The sequence below is a fragment of the Sinohyriopsis cumingii genome, chromosome 8, assembly GCF_028554795.1.
Source record: "Sinohyriopsis cumingii isolate HCF-2022 chromosome 8, ASM2855479v2, whole genome shotgun sequence".
In the NCBI taxonomy this organism is placed as follows: Eukaryota; Metazoa; Mollusca; class Bivalvia; order Unionida; family Unionidae; genus Sinohyriopsis; species Sinohyriopsis cumingii.
Window position 1 is genome coordinate 112,615,608 of NC_142968.1, and position 14,646 is coordinate 112,630,253.

Consider the following 14,646-nt stretch of genomic DNA (forward strand, 5'->3'; position numbering starts at 1 on the left):
AATTTCCATATGTTAAATTCCCCTAGTCCCTAGATAGACCCACACTCTATTCCCATGTTCAATTCCCCTTGACGCTCAACAGTCCCACGATTTTTCTCCATGTTCATTTCCCTTGACGCTATATGTTCCCGCGATTTTTCTCCATGTTAAATTTCCCTTGACGCTATATGTTCCCAAGGGGGTCTGTAATGCTAATTCCCATTGACGCTATAATATCCCCCTTCACTACTTTGGCAGAGCACCACATATAACAAAATTATTATTTTCCCCATGCGAAACCGACATAGGCTTGTCCGGTTTCTTTTCTACAATTTCTAAACTTTTGTCGATATGCTTGTTATGAATAATTAATTTGTATTGTATGGTTGACTTTTTCTCTATAATAGTGGGTAGGAGTTTGAGCCTACCTGACCGATGTAATTTTAACATGTTTCCTTGGATCTGAGTTCAGGACATTGGATTTTCCCTTCGAAACACATGGTCTACCTGATAACTGTCGTATTCTTTACTGAAATTTATGTAAAAGACCTGGCCTTGTTGCAACTTAGAACGTGCTGTTAATACAATTTTGACCCTCTTCCTGGTCTTCATATGATGTGTTTGGTTTTTATATAAAGGTTGTTTACACTGGAATAATTCATTCCTGCTTTAAGGTCTGTTTAGTGGAATCAGTCTTTTAGTTGTGTTCTGATATAATATGCGAAGAATTATTTATTTACATTGATCTTTGAAATTACAAAGCGATCATTGACTTTAGGACTTAATCACTATTTTGGAATTATTGATTATTCATTAAAGACATTCTGAATTATATCATTGTGATACAGGAAGGCGTGTAACACAGCAACACATTCGAGGCTATTTGTACATTAGCACATTCAAGATTAGAATTCATTTGGATCACCACAGAAATTTATTCGGAATACTATATACTTTTGAACTTGTGGTAGAACTTGTAAGACTATTTTGGGATTTACTTCACAGTACTGTGATTTGTTTTATAAAGTTTCACTTTGTATTCTAGGAGAAAATTATTTGTTGAATCTTACGAAACTTGTTCGTTTTCTCTTTTCTGTTACTTTGTTTAAGACCATAGCCTCGTAATAATGCCTCGGGTACTAACTGATAACCCTTCGGGATATATTTGTTAAGGACATCTTACTCAGCAGCTTGTTGTATAGAGAGTGAAATTCAGACAAAAATATTTATCAACTTCTTTTTGGTTAAAGGAGGTTTTAGCTTAATATTTCTAATAACATCGAAACCTTACCTTTTATGCAAAGGGTAGAGGGCGTGTGCTCTGCCTGCCAGTTATATTCATGTTCAAGTATATTTCATTTGCATTTCCTCTCTCTGTATTTCTTTTTATCTCGCCCCTCTTTACCTCTCTTTACATCAGCATCTGCGTTTCCTCTCATTCTCTCTTCATCACCCTGTCTTCTCTCTGAATTTTGCAATTCCATCATTTCTTTTTGAAGCTGAAGCTTTCTTGATTTTAATTGCATGCGTTTGTTTTAATTGTAATTTATTTAATGTCCAAACAAACCAGAGACAGACATACCAATTAAATCGAAAGTTTTACAATCCAAAATTTTCTTCTCTACCAAATAGTGGACCAAACTATTTTTGTGTTTCTTGTTGTGTTAAGATGCTTTCACTTCTGAAACGCCAATATGTCTGGCAGGCTCAAGCAATTCATCCTTTTTTATAGACTCTAACCAATCCTTTTTTATAGACTCTAACCACTACTGGGTAGGGTTAGAAAGTAATGTAACTACCTTACATAATATTCTGAATGCTCGTTGGTTGCATTAAAGATTTATTAAGTATGCTACATTGAAATCTTTACCAGAAACACTGAAAATTCCGAAAAAAGTCAATTTAAACTGTAAAGACAATTTTTGATTTCTTCCATATGTTTTAAAGGAACCCAGATCCTGGTCGAGCCCCCAATTTCCATAACGACTGTGTTCAAGGAAACTAGGTAATAAAAAGTAGTAAAACCCAGCAAATTTAGTAAATCGAAAACTAATGTAATTATCCAAGTTACATAGTGTAAACTTCTAAAGGACCCTACAGTACTGTGAATTAAATCCCAAACAATCCTCAATGTTCTATCACACGTCCAAAAGTATATAACAGTCTGAATGAATTCCAAGAAACTTGAATGTGCTGATGTACCAATAGTCTTAATGTATCACAATGATATAGTCCAAAATCGCTATGAATGAGTCTTCAGTATTCCTAAAGTAGCGTTTTAGTCCGAAAAGTCAATCAATGAGAAATTTGTAATTCCAATGAATAATTTAAGCAAATCATTCATCTCAAATTATGTCCGATTTGAACGTGATTACACAATGACTGATATTAAATTCTGAATGAATAATTTTATTTATAAGAACCTGTACCAAAACAGGATAGACATGTCACCAGGATTTGGGTCATACGTTCACTTTCAAAACATTCTAAGTTCAAAAGACCACGCAGACATGCTTACAGATAGTACCATAAAGTACAACATACAGCCATATACAAAATTTAATAATCTAAACATTTGTTTACAAATGTCCACTAGCTTAATCTTGAACTTACAGCGTTAAAATTCTGCGTTTGTAAATAGTAGATTGAGAAGTGCAAATCATGAAAGTGTTTAATGAATTTCACTTTCCATTTCTGAACAGCTTTTAGTTTGTATTTATAATGCAATATTGTCTAAAATGCCTTAACTGTAAAACAAAATGACTGCCATAAACATGCCCTAAAATAAATGTCTCGATACCGTGTAAATCTGAACAACAATGAAATAAAATCAGGCTTGCTTTGGTGTAATTTTAAAAGAAGCCAACTGGATGAGGTTATATGGCAAAGTTGACCATGATGATGATGATGAATTTGTTTTCTATATAAAATAGTCGGATATTATGAACCCACAATTACCCTTGTATTCAAGCAATAGACGGGAGACACACAAAAGAAGTGCAAGTACTTTCTTAGCACGTTTAGTCTTCTTTTGATACTGCATTATTTTACGAGTACTCACACCTACACACATACTCATGAATAGAAACTACGAGTCTATTCCACTCTCTCAAATCGCCTTCTGTTTCCATTTACGTAATAAACTCCTTCCTATTTATACAACAGGGCCAATTCTGGAAAATTAGTTCAGCTCTACTTTCGTTTTTGTAATCGATTTTTGTAATCGGTGATAAGGGGTAAATCCATGGCAGACTAAGAAGCATGGTTGATGATTGATCTGACTCCTGCTGGATTTCGAGTGATCTTGACAATTTGAAAAGGGAAACTACGGTAAATAAAAGGTGATATGAAAGCTTGCAGTCTAAGATAATATTTTTTGTTATTATAATATGGCGGAGTATGCTGAATAGAACGCGTCATGCAGGCTTGACAGTGTGCCACGTAGGAGGTATATAATGCGATCAACTTCTACATCTGACATATCCGATAAGCCATGCATTTACATTCATTATAGTGCATTCCGTAATTGTTTTATTATTAAGAAAAAGAGATAAGTGTGTGATGCGGCGGAAGTTGATAGAACATGCGGTAACACTTTACGCAACAGTTTTGCAAGCGAAATTGATTATGACGCCTACATGTTTTACGGCATTGTTGAGACAGAATTACGTAACAACATATGGTTGTTCTATATGTGAGGGCCTAAGAGATTCGTGCTTACAAACATACAATGGGTCTTTATAATTCCGTTAACGCTTGACTGAAGCAGTCAAACACATGTTAAGATTCAATTCCTATGTAAATGTATCTGATATCGTGTATGAGGGCTAAAGCAGAATCAATATAATAACTAATTAAAGCAGTTAACTGATATCCTCCACGTGGCGAAAAGACGACTGTAACAAATAACGCTTATGGGTAATGATATCGTTGAATCAGGATAGCATAGCTTTTTTAAGTGATGATAAGTTAGTCATTTAAAAAGTGTACATATTGAATATGGTACGTAGACACAGGATTTGACCAATCTTTTCTCTTTAGGTATTTTGTGTTCTTTAAAGTTTCCTCATCCAAGACAACCGCTATAATAGTATCTGTTTGAAGCAGTCTTTTTGCACTACTCGTGTTGTGAAATGAGCTTTTATCATTTAACTTGTGCGGATTGCTTTATACTCATTACGATGAAACTTATAATCTTCTAAGTAATTACGATGTCTTGTTAAACCGAAACAGTCGGATCATCTTAAAAGCAGATTTTTGGCCATCTTAAAATCTCTATCAAACAATGACTGAGATTACGAGTTTCTGTTAACACTGTTTCTCAGTCTTGAAACATTTGCTTTCATTTCGTTTGTCGCAATATAATATACTTTATTTAAAGTTAATTAATTCCTCTATTGTTCAGGAGCAACCACGGAATGCCTTCTGGCCTTTTCGTATGATTTCTTAAGGGTCGGATAACGGTTTGTTCGCGCAGGGTGTAAACGAGTAATAATAATAATAATAACAGCACAAAAATAAAGCACACAACGGTATCATGAATTTCCTCATTGCGATTTTGATGTCGATAAACAAAAGTACAAAGAAGATATTATTATTATCATTTCTATTATTATTATTATTATTATTATTATTATTATACACTTATGAGAATGGAAAGAACAGCATATTTTCTTTATGGTACAGATAATAATTGAAACAAATGGAATTTTCCACTTAAATATCATACATATTTCTAGTTATTCAGCGTTAGATCTGCTATACCCTAGAATTATTCTATAATGTCATGTTGGTATAATAATTGGGCGGTTACGTTGCTTTTGATTACCGTGAAACAGTCGGTTGGACACCACCCATCTCGGATCGGTCTGCACATTGATTAAAGGTCTTGAAAGTTTCCCGACTATCACATTCTTTTTGGGGGCTAAAGCTTGTTATTCCGTAAAATATGCGCAGCAGGGAAACATTAACTTTATTTCAGTAAAGAAAGCAGACTACATCTGAAAGGAACTTAGACATTTGTTAAAGTGCCCCTTAATTGTTAATTGGAATGTCTATTTGGGGTTGGAATATGAGAGAATTGACTTCCTCTGTCGTTTTGATTGTTATTTGCTTTTTTATATTTCAAAACAAATCAAATGAATACAAACAAGGAAGCTATTCACTGTCGTACACATTTTATCATTTAGCAGGTAAGGAAATTTGAAATACAAATTATTGACGAATAGTATCACCATTTGGAAATTATCGGTGCTTGTTTGTAATAGTCAAGACATCAAAATACGCTAGAAGTACTGTGCTCAAGTATATCAAGCAAAACCATGATATTTTATTAAAGTGGGGTGAAGGTTGCACAGGAGAACATACCTAAATAACTACAATCAAACAAAATCTGAAACTCACAATTTGCAAGTTCCTGTACCTTCCGCCCTAAACATACTGACATCTACACACTTTACGCGCTAATATGCAGATCTGTACACACTTGACACATCGCACCAAACTGAGTCCTCATATCTTTGTATAAATGATAACTCTTGGCCAAGATAGTGTCCTCATGAGATACCACTGGGATAAAAATTAAACCGGTGTATGTATGTGGGGTTTGAAAAAAAGTCAGTTATGGCCTGCCAATATGACAAGATAGTTACTACATTGAAAACCGTGTCCTTTGGTCGCACAACATATATCAAAATAGAAATCTGCAGCTAAGCAAAACGATAACGGTATAATTGGGAGATAATATATTTGGTCTCATCCACATACATAGCAAGAGCTCGGCAGGACGATGACACAGTCCCAGAGTTATCTAACCATATTTACAGGTTATTGATCAATAGTTTAACTATCTGAACGTAGAACAGCCCAGATATATATCTTACTCCCAAGGACAATTTATAAAGCTACAACTTCTTTTCTAAAACTTACTGACTAGATTATATTTTACGCATAGGTAGTATTATAATTGTCACGTTTTTATGGCAAAGCAGCGAAGCAAGTATTTCTCAATGTATGCAGTTAGGGTTATTACATTAGCTCGTCTCCAGAATGTGGAATAAAATTCGAAGACTGACGTGCAAAAGTGCAAATTATCCTTTCTTTTCAAAAAGGTTTGAAGTCGCTATCTTCATTGTTTCTGAAGATTGGTCCGCCTTGAAACTTCAACGCATGCAACAAATTATTTACATTTATTTTGATATCCTAATTCCCTTATGGCAAAACATGAATTTGGACTCTTCCTGCGAGGATCGGAAAGTTCCCTTAATAGCATGATATACAAATACATGTTACGAAACAACTGTTTTTCAAGATTGAAAAGATTTTTCTGACTCTTATGAATTGAAAGGTGTGGTTTGTACGCCAGTCTAATGCAGACATTATTTTAATTGTTTTACCATACTAACATTATGGCATATGGGGAATTAATTAGTGATCCGATCCACCTTATAAAAATGTATTACAGAAAGGCGAAATACAGTATATAGTTTGTACATATGAATGTGTCTTTAAGTACATGCTATGTAAAATCTTGAAAATGGCAATGTTTTAATAGAGATTATATGCACTCAAAAGAGTGTTTATCGTCTTATGAAACAACTCATATGTACACCGGATGTGTAAACGTTAACCCATTTGTTTGTTTTTTTTTAGTTTAACGGGGGTGGGAGAGGGACGTTACTTAATTCAGAGAAATAGCAATACAATTTTTAAAATTTCATTTCAAAATTCATTTTATGATATTATACTATATTATGTTATACTATACTATACTGTACTATACTATACTATACTATACTATACTATACTATACTATACTATGCTATACTATACTACACTATGCTATACTATGCTTTGCAGAGATTCACTATCTGTGCATATTATGTTCCTTTCTCAATCACAATTCAAAACTGTCGACACAATTCAGAAATATGTTTTAGATCTAAATCTGCCTTCTTGTAGCTAAATGATGTATCAGAGGAAACAAACCTTACGTTCTGTGATATTTAAAGCGCACACGTACAAAGGGCTTAGTGCTTGCATAGGTACCGCATAAATAGTTGAATAATGTATACGTGTGTAATATGATCTGTGTTGCGTGTTTGTAGTTTTCTAACATCAAGTATTACCTACGCTAATAATATCGAATAATGTCTCATCAAACATCCTCCTGTAATATAGTATCAAATAGTCATGTGTAGCGATGAATAATTGAAACAGAAGAAAAAACAGAAAACATTTATACATTAATATTTGTAATGTAAACTGTATCGATGCTTTGGTACTTCAATTATCCAATCTCTCTCTCTCTCTCTCTCTCTCCTTTTGATCATCCAAAGTTTGAATCTCTTTGTGCAGTTTATCCCATTGGTTGGAAAGTTTTTTTCATGTTATCTACTTGCCTGGGTGGGATGTACATAACTTCGATATTTGCTGATTAATATGATTAACGTCAAAAGAATCAACCGGTTGATACCAACAGGGTTAACCACAAGCCGGTGAGATGTACTAGCGCTTGGTTGCAGGTCATAATAGAGTATCTTGATCCCAGACAAAATCTTTGTTCTGAATGATAGAGGATTGCACACCTAAATATTGATTAACTTTCTTAATCGGTTTTTGTTACGTTTTTGAGTATCCTGTAGTTTATTAAATTCGCTTTGGTGTACTTGCTGGTGAAAAATATGTACTTGATTTTTTTCTGATAATGGCTTTTAAAAACAAGCTTTCGTGGGCTATGCAAAAGCGTGAAGAACAAACATTTTATGAACGTTTAAAAATGCATAAATTACATTTGCAGCATAATTACAACCATCCTTGTACCAAAGTAAGTATTTTTAGATTACGTTCCGGACAATGATGGCATAAAATATCTCAAAATGTATTTCGTTTCTACTGCTAGTCTTGTGCCTAATCATTATTAATTAAAAATCTCCAAGCAAGTAGAATTCATTTGTTGGCTACTAGACATTGGCAGGGATGTATGATGACAATCGGCTTTGAAGACAGGGAAATGTGAACAAATAAGAAATTCATTTTCTCTTCAGGCGTTACTGTTATTTTTTTGAAATAGCAGAGAAATAGACAGCGAAGGGCGTAGGTCCTCTCAGTAAATTTTATTCGTTTGATTTTTTTTTTCTGGCCTTTATAATACAGTTTCAGGAGACAACATATAGCGTAATATTTGTTTTCCAAACCAGGTAATATTGTAACATCCGCTTACAGTTTACATGAACAGTAATTTTTCATGATACAATGACACTATATGTTGAAAGCACGAACAACAAATTATTGTATGCAAAGTCACTTGACTTACAAAGAGACCAGGCAGGGTTAAAATATGAAATTGATTTACATGAGAATAATCTGGAGGCAATGGAATCTTTTCAGCTAAAAAGGATCCGAAGCAATCAAACCACTCGTGCTATTTTCAATAATAACACTTAAGGAATGAATTGTATTGGTGATACAGTGGGGATTTCAATTCTCTCTCTCTCTCTGATCATAAACTCAGTGATTCACGTGATTCTGTCTATATTCCTGAACCGAGACCAATCTGTTCATAGATAGGGACATAAATTATCCCTTATCTTTGTGGAAGGAGACGAACACTATTTATAAACCCTGCGATATCGCCCTAAACCCCTTCAAATTAACGTTCATACCACATATACGTGCTAAACACTAGCAACAGGGGAGGCCGCTAGAGGGCACTGGCGATCAAGATTAACGTTTTCTCAAAATGTCAACCTCATTACACCCGGTACTTTCTCCGCTTTAATATGTAAAAAGCCGACATTATTACATCCGAATGTATTCATGGTTGAAAGGTCAAATGTCTATATTTAGCGTATATGACACTGGGCCATTTCTACAAATTATTCAGCGGAAAAAGCGAAAACCGAATTTTTCACAACGCTGAAAAACTAAATAAACGAACATATACGCTCACCTACGCCTACTTTTTAAATACTTTGGAGTTCTTTTTAAGAGAATAATGATAAAATGTGAGCGAATATTTGCGGAAAACCCACGAATTATGTCTTTTTCAAAGGTCACCCATGCTAGCAAGAACGGTAACTCTTCCTGGCACATGGGTACGTACAAAATGTAAACAATGACAACAATACGACATAATTTGGGTTAAAAAAAACACGCGAAAACTTGATTGTATGAAAAGGCAGACGTTTATAGCAAGGAATCGGATTATACAGACTTACTGTCATTCATTATATCAAACATATTTTACGAAATATTTGTACAACTTTTGTTGTGTACTATATTTTCGAGGTTAGAGACTCGACGGGAGTATCACTCACCGACTCAGTGATACTAGACGTATTGATGATATGTATGTGATTGTGATCACTGAGATATTATCAATGTCAGGTCATCTGTCCTATGTACGATTCTTATCTAGAGACACTGGTATTAAAATTAAAATGTTCATGTTTAGTAGGGACGGAAAAGAGGTAAAAGTTAACTATTTTTCAGAATTTTGAAGAATGAAAACAAATTCATTTAAAATTGTCATGCCATTTTTTGTGAATATCAATATGAATATTGTCATCATAAGCCAAGGAATAGAGAATCAATCTGTAGTATTTCTCCATTTAAACAAATACATAATCATAAATATTTCTTGAGAACCAACTTGGTGCCAGTTTCTTCTCTATCTCTGATACCACAATTGTCTTTACTTGTACTATGTAATATTGCTCAAAACAATGGTCAGAATTATTATGAAAATATCGCAAAGTTAGGACATCCAAAATTTAATGTTGCACCATCCTAAGTTGACACTATCGAAATCCTGACCTACTGTAATGAAAACTTAGTGGAAAACCTTTTGTCATTGATTTTATTTTATAGATATGAAAACTGATCAAATATATCTTATGATAACTAAATTCTAAAATAGCAATTGTTATTTACTAAATTGTGATTTCAGATAAATGTATATATGTACAAGAACACTGTAATGAATATGCACTATTGGTTTTAAGAGTAACACAATTTCAGCTTGGTACGACTCGTGATTATGCCATTTCATGCAAAAAATTTAGGGGGCGTGTGATAAAAAGGCACAGAAAGCCTTCAGAAGTACCTGGAACATAGAAAAAGTGAATTTATTCTTGAAGCTGAATGTTCACAACACATTTATATATAATCATATGTAAAAAATATGCAACTTTCAGCATGAAGTAACATGAGGTCAAGAATTTTCAAAAAGTGATCAAAGACCAATATTAAAAATGGTGGACGGTACATGTGTTTGAATGCTTCCTGTGAATTTATTTGAAAATATATCATAAAGATGGGTTCTTGTTTGAAATCTGCACACTCAAATTAAGCAGAAAACATTCCATTTTAAAAGCAACATAATTTCAACTTGTGTATGACTCAAAAATATAGTATTTCATGCAAAAATGTTGGGGTGGGGTGGGGTGATAAAAAGTCACAGGGCGAATCTAAATTACCTGGAACATATAAAAAGTCAATTCATTCTTAAAGCTGAATGTTCACAAAACATTGCTATATAAAATATATTTAAAAAATATGCAAATTTCAGCTTGAAATAACATTAGATCAAGAATTTTCACAAATTGCCAAAGACCAATATTAAAAATGGTGGACGGTACATGTGATTGAATGCTTCATGTGAATTAATTTGAAAAGATATCATAAAAATGGTTCGTTTTTGAAATCTGCACACTCAGATTATGCAGAAAACATTCCATTTTTATATATTCTATAATTATGAAAAAATCATCCCCTGTTGCTATAAACAGTTATTCTCGTTTGTTGAGAATAATATTAAAATTTATGAACCATTAAGTCTCATATAGATCATCGCGAAGAGGGCAACGATGGGATTACTGGTTTTACAACTTTACAGTCACCAAAACAAAAGTTTAATTTTTCTTACACCTGAATAAATGATTAAATAAACACGTGTATCTGAACTTGACAGTGCCATGTAATGTTATAACGCAAATGACACGACGTCATTTCCGCCAAAGAATAGACCTAACTCACGGTAAACATGTAATAATAATTATGATCAATATCAGGAGAGCTTACTCAGGTACCCGTTACAGGGACGGGTGTAGCAGGTACCCGTTACAGGGACGGGTGTAGTAGGTACCAGTGACAGGGACGGGTGTAGCAGCTGGTAGCGTATTAACATAATGGCAGAAAAATCACGTGAGCACATGGTGAATATAGGTTAAGAAAAACTTGGCACTTGCAAAAATTACGGGACCCGAAATATTTACAAATATGACTTGTTACCAAGACCTTTTTGATCAGAATTTAGGTATTGGAAATACCATGTGATTTACTCACTGACCATAATTTCGGTATGGGATATAACCTCTGGATCACGCATTATTCCGAATGTAAGTATCGGATATTCTCTTTGGTTTATGCATTAATTAGAACTTAGATAATGAAATTAAGCGTTCCGGCTAAATCTTATCAACTCAGTTGACGCACGCCTGGAACGCTTAAGGAAAGGGGATCCCCTCCTGCAGTGAAGAACTATATAGAACAATCCTGAAAACAACAAATATTTAATGCACATGGACAAGGCGGAAAACAATAAATCTGTCTGTTTGGAATTTTCAAATTTTAATCATCCACTCATTAATGACTCAGATAAGTTCCTGGACGGTTTTAATCTTTCTTTTGTGTAAGGCCGGCACGATCTAATTCTAATATGTAGACATTTAATCAATAAATCTCAGAGAGTGTGAATATTCGCGGATTGGAACCATATTTACGATAGACCCTTTTTATCAGATAGAAGTAAAAGAGTTCAGAAGTGGCATAAAGTAGTATTTTACCAACGGTTATTAAATTCTGACTTATTTTTTGTTATTTTAATAGTTGAACTTCTACTTCTCTTTGAGATGGGTATCATAAAATATATATCAACTTTACAACGTTATGTTGCGAGAGTTCCTAAACAGTGGTGAGCATACATGCATGCAGTTGCTTTTATGAATAATTCTCAGATACAAGAATCGCATGATTGATTTTACCAACGCAAACTACCTTCTTCTTTTCAGTCAGATAGCAGTCTACAAAGACTAAATGGAGTACGTTATAGGTGCAGCGGGATTTGCATGCGGTATCTATCTGCTAAGGAAATTCGCAATTCAAAATGTTGGAATTAATTTAAACGAATGGCAGTATCCAGTCAAGCAATTCTCATGGACAGACGGGAGACTTGAGAGCAAGCTGAATGAACTAACGTCTATCGGAGACCTTGATATTTCTCACAGAGTTTGGAACGAATCTACTGCTTTGGTAAATAAAATTTTAGAGTCACTAATGGGGGAAATGCGTGCACAAACAAAAGCTTTAAAGTATGAAGGCCTTGTATTTGATGGCTACATAAAACAGGGGAGTGCTAGAGAAGGTCTGAAAATTCGAACAGCGGATGAGTTTGATGTCTTACTTGAATACCATATTGAGGGTCTATATCTTGAGCCAGTGCCTATTGTAGACTATGGAATACCAAGGCCAGGTCTCGGAAAAATAAAAATCCTGAATTCAGACTACCAAATCGAAACGCAGTTTACAAAGTGGGTAAGGAAGGATGTTATTGTCAAAAACCAAGGCAGTTACTTCTTGAATGCAAGAATCTTGCATCAGTCTGTGTTTGAGTCTATCATGGATAGATGCCGAGAGAAAATTACAAATACCACGAAGGAAAACATATCCTTCCAGCTGACCCGAAGTATGAATCCGCCGTCAATCAACCTGACAATCAAGATCATTCAGAGAGATAAGGGGTATTTAAGAGCTTTTTGGGATTGGCTGTGGACAGATTCAAAGCCGCCTCATATTATCGACATCGATGTTGTTCCTGCTTTGATAATTAATATGGAAAAAGCAATGGGTCCTCGGTGGTTCATGAAATGTCCAAGATATGCGGTGGTGAAATGGATGGAGGAAAGTCAACCATCAGCATTACATTTTATGGATCCTTCTATGACATGGCGTCTCTGTACATCTGGATATGAGAAACACTACATGGATCTGGCGAGGGCGGACACAAGGAAGTGTTACATTATGACGGCCTGCCGGATCATCAAATTGTTGATGAGCAAAGAGAAGGAAAAGCAACCACCACTGCCCATCAGTACATTTCTTCGCTCTTTTTATCTGAAGAACATTGCGTTCTACTGCATGCTGTTCACCAAATCAGTAAACGGAGTCTACCAAGCTCTGGGATATTTCCTGGGATTTTTGAGGATCAGCCTTGAAGAAGAACGCCTACCGCAGTTTTTCCAAGGAAACTACCTCCTGAGTAATGAATTTCCAGCCTGTGCAGAAGGTGGTCAAGTTAATCTTTTTGAGAATGTTTCTCCAGATACCCTATCCAATGCACGACGGTCCTTTGGTACAGTGTTGAATCAACTGTCTGAAATGTATGATAGCAGTGCTTTTCAATCTGATGCTTGTTACCAGTTTCGAAACTTCGTCGCCAGTCTGCGATAAATATATTATGGAGACGCGTGTTCGTATCATGATATTTTTGCAGCTGTCTTGAAGCAACTCGTAATAATACACGTGAAAAGTACTTGTATTTACAAACAATTACAAAATGATTGGTTGCTCGTGAACATTTCGCAAAGAAATAAAATAAATAAATAAAAGTTAGATTATTAATTCAGAATGCTTAAATGTTTTTCAATATATTGAATACTTTGAATAAGTGTAAATATAACATGCATATGCTCTGGTAAATAAGGATAGCAATAATGTCCAAAAGAGTCCAGGTTACGCTAGATTGCAGTTTAAAGAGTATAGACTTATGTCAACGTATATGTTTGGAAGGGAAAGTTAAATGTACACTCACGTAATTTCTAATGTTTTCTGCATGTGTGTTTAGTTACAGAAAGATGCAAATATTTTCATGGAACAAATTTCAAATATCGGAAAAGATTATAATTCTTAGGAATTTATTTTTAGAATAAATAAATGTTCGCTTTGAGCAAATTTCAATATATTGCCAAAATATTTTAATGTCCCAGCCATTGCGGTTGAAAGGTAAATATGTATGGAATGCCAATTGACTTAAAGATTACACATTAAATTTGGGTTCAAATATTGTTCGTGAAAAGCTTGGAATCATGAGTATGAAATTAATAAAGTGTAGTTGCAAATGCGATATCGATTGTTGTTTATTGAAGCTGAATAAGATGCTGAACGATCTGTGATCTCCTTGAAACGTTAATTTCTCAAATGTTTGTGAAGATGGCAACTATAATGATTGAAGGAAACAGCAATGGTTCAGTTAAAAGAATGAAGAAAAAGGAATGATTTGGCAGCCAAAGGTAAATTATTACAAAACAAAGACAGGGGGGCCCCGAATGGCCGAGTGGTCTAAAGCGCTAACCGTTCCGGATCACTGCCATCTCACCTCTGTCTGCGTGGGTTCGAGTCCAAGGCTCGGCTAGCGTGGGTACGTGGAAAAGCCTGCCAGTAGCTTCTCGTGGGTCGGTGGTTCTTCCCTGGGTTTTCCAGGGTTCTTCCTTCGGCCAGTTATACTGGCCGCCATGTATAGCCTATCTTGTACTGAAAAATGGCGTTAAACCATAGAACAACAACAAAACAGTAATGCGTGAATCCATGATAGTGTAATAAGCCTTGAGT

The 14,646-nt window shown here is 34.8% G+C and overlaps 1 protein-coding gene across 3 annotated transcripts; it reads left to right on the forward strand.

The window, feature by feature from the left end:
- The first annotated feature begins 3,180 nt into the window (after positions 1-3,180).
- On the forward strand, positions 3,181-14,351 carry LOC149794393 (uncharacterized). Of its 3 annotated transcripts, none has more exons than XM_089968568.1 (2): positions 3,181-3,320; positions 12,051-14,351. In XM_089968568.1, exon 2 carries the CDS (start codon positions 12,076-12,078, stop codon positions 13,486-13,488), a length of 1,413 nt encoding a protein of 470 aa, XP_089824694.1. In that variant the 5' UTR covers positions 3,181-3,320; positions 12,051-12,075; the 3' UTR covers positions 13,489-14,351. The 3 variants fall into 3 exon arrangements, with proteins under 3 accessions (XP_089824694.1, XP_089824696.1, XP_089824695.1); XM_089968570.1 differs by having other exon boundaries at positions 12,055-14,351; XM_089968569.1 differs by having other exon boundaries at positions 3,181-3,309.
- Positions 14,352-14,646: the final 295 nt, after the last annotated feature.